The 9,135-nt window shown below is 35.7% G+C and overlaps 1 protein-coding gene across 1 annotated transcript; it reads right to left on the bottom strand.

The window, feature by feature from the left end:
• Positions 1-743: 743 nt before the first annotated feature.
• LOC131772531 (AN1-type zinc finger protein 6-like) lies at positions 744-8,053 on the bottom strand. Its single transcript, XM_059088456.2, has 4 exons — positions 7,964-8,053; positions 5,020-5,198; positions 3,575-3,793; positions 744-3,030 (listed from the first exon to the last, which is right to left on the bottom strand). Exons 2-4 carry the CDS (start codon positions 5,192-5,194, stop codon positions 2,882-2,884), a joined length of 543 nt encoding a protein of 180 aa, XP_058944439.1. The 5' UTR covers positions 5,195-5,198; positions 7,964-8,053; the 3' UTR covers positions 744-2,881.
• Between the last annotated feature and the right edge of the window lie 1,082 nt (positions 8,054-9,135).

The raw sequence follows: 9,135 nt of genomic DNA, 5'->3' as shown, positions 1-9,135 counted from the left end.
TTCCAACTGAAAAATATCTTGGGTCTAACACAGACCATTATGCCACTCTGGACATTGTTTTTTTTCCATCATAGCGACATAACAAAGCCGTCTCAGAGGTCAATACTTCAAGGCTTTAGTTGATTGAGGAATTTTGAACGAACAGAAAAGAAACAATCTGGTTGTCATATTGTTCAGTATTAACAGCGGAAATATCGTTGCGCTGGGGATTGTAGATTAAGGTGAACATCAACGTCTAGATCACACAGCTGCAGAAGGAAATGCATGTAGGCTGGTAGTCTCCTTAGCAAAGTTATTTCGTTCTAGTCACGCACTAAACTTTATATACCACAAATGCAGCACTTTGCGACACAAATAATGTTTGCTTTCGCCTCTGGTGCTTATTCAGAGGTGGCCCGGGTGAATACAATAATAATGGTGCCCGCCCCTCCAAAGGTACATGTCTGGAGAGTGGCAATTGCAGAGACAGATTAATTTTCGTTTTAATAAAATCCCTCTTCCCTCTAAACTCCTTTGTAGACATTGCTTGGTCACTTCAAACCTAGAAGACAACGGCTGCGGAAGACCCACAATTCGTTTTCACACCCGCGTTCGAATTTTTCTGAGATGCAAATTTTCGTGAAACAATACATATAGCCCGTGTGACTCCCAAGCAATACAATTATCTTTGAGCCAGAACAAACAACCCAAAATGGTTACTGATTAGCAACGGTCACCTCGGGTAAACAAATGTTTCTGACACACAACAGCCAACTTATTTACTGATATAGCAATGAGAAATTTATTATTATTTGACAACAGAGAAAAGTTTGCATTACACAACCCGTAAGAAAAACACACAATGCTGTAAGTGAAACAATCTCAAAGGCCAACAGATTACAGCAACTCTCTTCAAAGCAATCACTTACAGAAACGTAGCCATAATTACCATTTTTTACACTGCATAATATTATACGAAAATCCGTGGACTTTTCAATGTTATCAATTTGTGTTACATTACATACATACAGAATCTCATTGTTATGTAAGTCTCAATTATTTTATCACTAAGTACTGTACAAAATATCAATATCTGTTAATAGCTTTCTTTACCCAGCCCCACCCACCACTGTGACATTCCCATGGGTGAACTTAATCCAACTTGAAATTCTCCTTACCATGTAAATATAATACAAAGAAACCCAAGTGATGATTTGGGAAAAAAAAATCAAAATCTTCCAGATTTTGCAACTCATTAAATATTTTTATCACCTCACAAGCAACTACCTAATGACTATAGAAAATAACTTTCTGCTGATGCAATAAGTGAAAGAAATTAATGCAAATAAATGACTGAATAATCACTTGCCAACCTGAGAAAGGAAAACCAAGTTACTAAAAATGTACATGCTGCACAGGTTGACAAACAAGACTTAGCAAGGTGAATGTTAATTACTACATGCAATCACTTTCTGTGTGCTGAGAGTACACCAGCTTCACAATCAACTGCAATTGTTATTTTTTTTTTAATTTAATTTTTTTGTCTAAAAAATGTTTAGGATTAGAGGGATCGTAGAATAAAATATTGTAGCACAGCCTGACATGAAAGCCTCTGTGAGGGACTCGCTCCTTTCCAAAAGCTCCAAATTTAATAACTAGGTAGAACTGATTTTTTTTGGAAATTCTTGCTTCTAATTGGGAGATGGTGTACTGTGAGCTTCTAGTGGTTGTCTCATTCCCTGGCCATGACTCAGCAAGGTCTACATGCTACCAATGTTCATACTAACTAGTATTCACATTTAAAACCTCTGCTGTGAATGTGTTCACACATAGGAATGCACAATTAATTGACTTACAAATATCAACTTAAGCCTAATGCTACATACAAGCAGTAATGCAGAAGACGCGATAAAGAATATGCAATATGTAAGACTCAAGTTATAGTAACTAAAAAAACCACGTCTATACTAATATGTCCATTGAAAAAAGGAGTTAATACTATTTTTTAAGAGTTAAATGCTTGAGCTGCACAGAGAATGTCCAAAATTAATTCATTGTTTTGTTTTTACACAGCTTACCCACCATTAAGACAGCCTCTACTGCCAATTTTTAGTTTTAAATTCTAGCCATCTATGCAGAAAAAATTCCATAGGAATACTGCAGTTCAAAATTCCTGAAACTAGCTTTTAAGTTCCCTATGCCTTGTCTGCTGACAGATAAAGTCATTGCAGGAACCTGGCATGTCATATAAGGAGTTATGCAGTGATAATTTTTCTTGTAATAATTTGGAAAAACAAAGAAAGCATTTTTGGAAGAATAAGATGATTATATATCATAACTACAAAGAAGAGAGGGAATGCTTAAACCTCCTATAGATACCTGTTACACAAGAAACTGCAACATGGTAGAAGGGTTGAAGAAATTCAAAGCATGCTATGAGATTGTATTTCTCCTGTTTGGTACACAGACACAAAATAAACTGGACTTGGTGATATTTAACAAAAGATTTCTACAATAGTTACATAGAGCAATAATCTTGTAATCAATATTTGTATTACCTTCATTATGTCTCCCACATAAAATCTAAACTTAAGTATAATAGTTAATACCAAGATTCAACCTGTTACATGACATGGCTCTTAAAACTGCTGAGAAAGAATTAAGTATTTTGAAAGGAACTGCTACAGAAAATGAGATATCACAGTTATAGAAATCACTTGACACTGCTTTTGGACTCCACAAACGTGTCACAAGATACATCTCACGCAAGTTACACATTTAAGTTACATTTACTCACATCTAAGGACTGTCTTTTGAGCAATAAAATCAGTTACATTACTAATTAACAAGGCAGCTGATCAAATCCTTTCACTTGAGCATTCTTACTTGAGTTTGCATTAACTTAAATTTTCTGAATCTTTGAGCCAACAACAACAGGATTGTCTTTTGATATCTTGGCCCTGCCATCGGCTTTGTAATCAAAGCTGCAGTCATGTTTATCAGAATATCTGTGAAGGCCACAATAGACATTCCCACATCTGCATTCAAATCCTAACAAAGGAGAAGAAAATTAGTAACAGCAACATCTTAAATAATTTAGCACAAAGAAAAAAAATGTAAATGTTTTACAACAACTTATTGAAAGCAAAGGTACTGGGATCAATTTTCTTGAACAACAGACATTTTTTTTAACAATTGTTACATCCAAGAGCTCATGCCAAATACTGAATGAGTTTCTGTAATCAGTAATTTAAGCACTAGGATATACCTCTCCTTAGTTTGTTTAACAGAGTTTTAGCAAGCTGTTTTGAGCTTTTGTTTGCGCAAATTTGTCACCCCTTTGTTTAGAATTTTAAGAAGTTTAGGAGTTTTTATTTTAACTAAATGCTGTGGTTCACTAAACAAGTTTAACCCACTTTTTTATGGGGTTTGAACTCTAGCCTCTTTTCCACATATGAATTTTTTACAATTGCTATGAAAAATTAAGGAAAGTTGAAAGAAATTAATCAATAACTTTTTTTTGAGGAATCACCTAAACTGTTTTCTGTTTCCTTCAGCAGAATCCATTAAAAAAACAACATTCATGATATCTTACCGGTTAATCCTACTTTTTTACGACACATAAAACATCTATTTCTTTTGGTTTTAGCTTTGTCCTTGTTATCAGACGTAGATGCCTCAGCTTGAGCTTCTGGTTGTCTTAAACTATCATTTTCTTCTCCAACACTACTAGTGGAAGATGAAGGACTCACTTCCCTTGATGCACTATCTTCAGTTGGGGGAAGGTGAGAGGTACAAGGCTCCTCAGGCAATCCTGAAAGTTAAGAAATGGCTGTTGTTTCACTTTGTTTCTCAGCAAAAGTTGTAGATTATTACTGAAGGAAATGGCATGACAAAATACTGTGAGCTGAAATTCAGTTCTGCGACTCAATTTAGTTTCACTTCTCACATCAAGAGTCTGTTAGGAAGATTAATATTTCCCCTTTTCCTGTAATTAATATAGAGAAATGATCAAAATCATAGTTGTCTTCCTTAAATTAAGTAGTTGTATTCCACTTTTATTTTTTCCTCTCCAGGCTAACACGTGTCACATGATACTTAATGTTTCTTTCATGGAATGTAAGCATGGCACAAACATGATATCTTTACACTGTTTTTTCCCCAAAAACTATTTCACTTTCATTAATCTGCATGCAGAATGTACTGAGTCATACTTCTAGTAGTTACACAGGCAAACCGGAATTGTTTCTGGATATATACCAAATTCAAAATGAGCGCACTTTGTTATCTTACAGTGACACATGTACAAGTATCTAAGGTCCACTGTAATAGGATAAATGTGTATTCCCTACTAACAAATCCAAGTCAATGTTTCACTGTTTTGTTACAATGATTGTCACAAAAATGCAAGTCATTGTCAATATCACATCTTTGATTTCATTTTAAATACATTATCTCCTTGTGATTACTCTAAGAATGCTAACTCATTCAATCCAACAAACAAACCACATAAGTGACACTGTCTATGTGACACCAATTTAGTCATGTTAGTCGACTGACCTTTAATAAATACTAAAGGCAATTTCTTTTGCATAAAAAGGCCTAAAAAGGATGCCAAGGATGTCACTGTAATCAGCCTGATGCATTGATTTACAATGGAAAGGAACAAGGAGCCTTTTCCAAATTTCTCAATCAATGAATATTCAGCAAGAACTGACAGACTTGCAAATTTGTAAATTTCAGAAAAGAAAAAAAGTTGATGGGGGAATCTTTAAGATGCACATTGTGCAAAGAACTACATGTACTTCAAATAACCTTAGGTCTGACAATAACAATTCCACAAACTCCAATTACTTACTTCAAATTGGCAATACTTTACCTCTGAAAAGTAAGAATTTGTGTTGTCTTGTTGTTTAATTGCCCCTCTGAACTTATTTCTAGTGACCTGGCTACATTATACTACATTTGTACTGTCTGTTCCAGCATTGCCAACAGACAGAAAAGATGCCATTCAGACTACAAATCAGCATTACAACTAACCTGCTGAGGAATTTGATACAACAGCTGCTGCACTGGTTGTTGGTGAAGATTGCTTTCGCCTTAAAGCATCTTTAAAACATTTTGAACACATACCATCAGTTGAGGAACAGCCATAAAATCCGCAGCCCATGCGGCACAAAGAAGGTTGTTGTGTATCATCTGAACCTCTTTCCATTACACTGTTAAGAAGAAAAAAAATTATGAAGGTTTACCATGCAGCTAAGGTGTACCACCATGTAGCATGAAAACATTGCAGGTTTTAATTTTGATAAAATTTGTGGATAGTCCTCCATACCCAAAATACATTCCAGCAGAAAAATTTCTAGCACATCAAAGAGCCATAAAAATTAACTACCTGGAGCCAAAAAAGTGTATGCTAATTAAGTGTTAAGTCCTATTCTTTATGTCTGGACTCAGTAAAAACATTCGACTACAAATCATTTACTGTACTATGTATTTTCCCTCTACATCCAGAAAGGAAGGAGATCAAGGAAAAACTTCTTGTTGACAGAAAAATGAAAAAAATAAGCTCCAAGTGAAAATAACAGCAATATGCGAACATGCCAATGTACAGGAAGACCTAAAATGATTGAGTTTGCACAACTGTCCCTTGGTCACTGAATGTCACCTGACATGCATCTAGCTTAAACTTTGAGAGCAATTTGATACATGACTCAAAAGGACACAAACTCTAAATATAGAATACAAACGAACAAAGAAACCTGTAAAACTCTACCATGGTCTAACAATTTGTACTAAAAGTACTAGTTTGGAGAAAGACAAAACACAGAGCTTTCTTATTAAAGGACTTTCTCTGTATTAAAGGTTTGATTTATAAAATTCTGGCCATAGACAAATTTCTACTTATCAATTTCAGTGATAATTACATGTTTGGACCCACAAATAGAAAATGAACCCAATTTTTTGCTAGCTCAGTAAAATGCATCTTTAATTACTTACAAAGAGCAATATCTAGAATGATATCCATTTGTTTTAAATTGTGTCTCTTCAATAATATAACAACTGGAATTATACTAGTAATAGAACGGAACACCACACTGATTTTGACCCTTGAAATTTTGAGTAAACATTGCCACAGCACCAAAGAAATGACCACAAACTGTATACAGAGACAGCAAGAAAAGACCCTTTCAAGGGAAAGGATACATTTACACAGATCTATAACATTACATAATATATGCAGTAGATGGATAGAGAAAATAACATCTACAACTTGGCTCCTTTGATTTCCGAGTACGTTTTTATGTGAGTAAAAAAAATTTATCGAGTACGAGTTGAAAATGAAAGTGGAGACAAGGAAACTGCTCACATCATCTTCATCAAGTACACAACTTATGAAATATCTAAATAATAGTGTAGCTGTATGTGAATATTTTTCATAACGAAAGATGTTCATAACAGCAAGGCCATGAATGTTAATTTCAGCTTCGTGATTATTCCAGAAAAGATCTGAAATGATCTGAACGTTGTTGTATAAATGGTACTTTCACACGTTTTCGATTCTATAATCTGAAACACAAAATTGAGGCAGTTCACAGCAATATAACTCCAATAACCTCACGCTTGAATATAAACACGTATGAGGGGTTATTCGAAAGACAGGAACCTATCGACGGCAAGTAAAAGATGGAACGCTATCGATATATAGGCTTCATAGGGACGATGTTTTCTCTCCCTGGAGACTCCAGAAACTGTATAACGAACCATTTCTTTCGACTTACGAGAAATTAATACAACGAATGGCAAACAGTCTCACTAAACGCTTGAAATTTCTTTTCACTGTCAAAGCTCATGTTCCATTTGAAATATCACGAAATCGGAACGCATGTTTACGGAGAAAAGTTCTCTGCGGAAATGATAACACCTTCATTTGACTCCTCGGTAAAGAAAAAGTTCTAGAATCGTCTTCTATCAGAATAATTAACGAATAATTTCGTTCAATAGAAAGATCCTAAAGTAAAAAACAGAGAGAATACAAACGAAGGCTAACTTCAGATGGCCGCCATGTTTGCTCAACATAAATAATTTCTCGGGTTCTCTTATGGGTCGTATATGACGCGACGCCACAAAATTAGACTTTCTCGTTTTCAAATACCTACAGTTCTCATGAAATACTCCTACATACCTTTTTCAGCGATCCTGGAGCAAAAATAGTCAATCTTGCCGAAGAAACTTAACAAATACCAAGCACATTACGAAAGAGATAGAGAACAACCGAATATGAAAGCTGTGCAAAAAGCGTACGGCGTGAAATTTCCGGCAACGTTTTGCTTCTGACATTATAATTCAAGCATCATGGGGAAACTTAAAATAAAACGAAACTGAAAGCGAACTGTAAGGACCTTTGCCATGCATTTCTATTGTGCTGGTTTTTTCCTTTCATAATCGGTCCGTGAGACCTGTTTAATCCAGTCTGCTAAACCCCAACGCCAACCATGACTCAGCCGGCCAAGAACCCCGCCAGTCTACGAGAAGAAGCTTCTTTTTCGCTTCCCTTTAAAGTTTATTCAGTTTGAAACGAAGAGCGATACATTTCCCTACGTTTACAGTTTTCAGTCAAAACACAGGCCTGTAAAAGCAAGGCTAAAACAAAGATCTTGAAGAATGTGCTGTTCGGCTACAAGCCCTTGGTCACGCGTGCTATGCATGGGGAGGGCCGACATAAGCGCCATTTGTACTTTGTATCACCTAATTCAACAACATTTAAAAGATATAAAACTGCTCAAAATGAATTTCCTAGACATTCCAGAAAGCCTGTTCTTTCAAGATTGAGGTTGCTATCATAGACTGCTGACAACAAAAGCTAAACAAATATGGCTCGCTCTTCTGCCAGCGCCCAGTGCGAATTTTGAACTTTAAGCGAGAGAAATCAGTACTTACTATCATCTCACTATCAACTACCACAAGGAATCCATTTACTTACCGAAATTTCGGCGCTAAACGCGTTGAAATATCCCCTAAAATCGTATACGTTCGACTTCGTACAATTCTCTCTCCCGGAAAATGAAGCGATTCCCTTTTGTTATGTGACGTCACAGTAATTCAGCTCAAGTGCCAATCACTCCCAATTAGCCGCATGTGATTGGCTACTTTAACAAAAAACCTCATTTAACCATGGGCGACTGAAAATAACTCGCAAACAGCGGGCTAAAGAAACGAAATATGACCGCAGCACTCTGGATCACATGTATTCACTAAATCTAGAGAGTTCAATCATTACCTTGTCAATATATTTTATATGATCTGTTCATTTTTTTGCGTGAGAAAGTGACTTAGATTATTTTAAGAAATCGGGGACTTTTGATAATGTGTTTTTCATGAAATCAGTTCTTTCGATTGCAAATCAGAACACGTCACGAGTGCCTTCCGGAAGTCACGAACATCGCCTAGTCAACCTCGCTAACTTTCACGAACTATACGATCAGGCTGTGACGTCATAATATTGCGTCATTCCTCGAATAGGCGGTACTTATGTTCGACGGTTTCTACATACTCATTACACTTGGATAACATTAACATTGATAAATTTTCCGTCTAAACATGATCGGAAATGATTCCATTACTTCCTGAACTGTTTTGAAAAGTTGGCGAAGGAATCATTCAATATGAAATTGCCAAAAAAAAAAAAGAAGAAAATCTGCCTCCAAAACCTGAGTAACATTTCTTTTTTGGAATATTGCCGACCAACTTTTGTGCAACGATTGCTGATTCGAAACCCACTGTTGACATGTCATTTATAGTATGTTTTAACTCTAGCGTTTCATCTCTTTTTTCTCTAATTTTAACGTTCGAGAAATCTTCCGGAACTTTTAATCGAGCTCATAATGCCAAAAAAGGAAATGAATTATTAATAAACGCTAATCCCCCTAAACTATGGACGGAAAATTTCTCAGATACAGAAATCTGGTCATATAAGCGTATGAATCGGTTAAACAATCACGATTGCGATCGTTTATAGTATTATAAACTGTTCATCTTGAGTTTGTAATAATGTTTCATCAATATTGTTGGCCGCAGTGTGGTAAACGTTTTTTAATCAGAGCAGTGTAAGATCCATAGCCGGCTTCCAGTAAATTTGGCCCTTAGGGGTTCTTA

This window comes from Pocillopora verrucosa, chromosome 1, assembly GCF_036669915.1.
Source record: "Pocillopora verrucosa isolate sample1 chromosome 1, ASM3666991v2, whole genome shotgun sequence".
NCBI lineage: Eukaryota > Metazoa > Cnidaria > Anthozoa > Scleractinia > Pocilloporidae > Pocillopora > Pocillopora verrucosa.
This window is presented reverse-complemented; position numbering and strand designations above follow the sequence as displayed.

Coding starts and splice junctions, on each gene's coding strand:
- LOC131772531 (XM_059088456.2), bottom strand. CDS start 5,194: ATGGAAAGAGGTTCAGATGATACACAACAACCTTCTTTGTGCCGCATG. Junction 3,794..5,019: donor TGTATCAAATTCCTCAGCAG/GTTAGTTGTAAT, acceptor CTTAACTTTCAG/GATTGCCTGAGGAGCCTTGT. Junction 3,031..3,574: donor TAAAAAAGTAGGATTAACCG/GTAAGATATCAT, acceptor CTCCTTTGTTAG/GATTTGAATGCAGATGTGGG.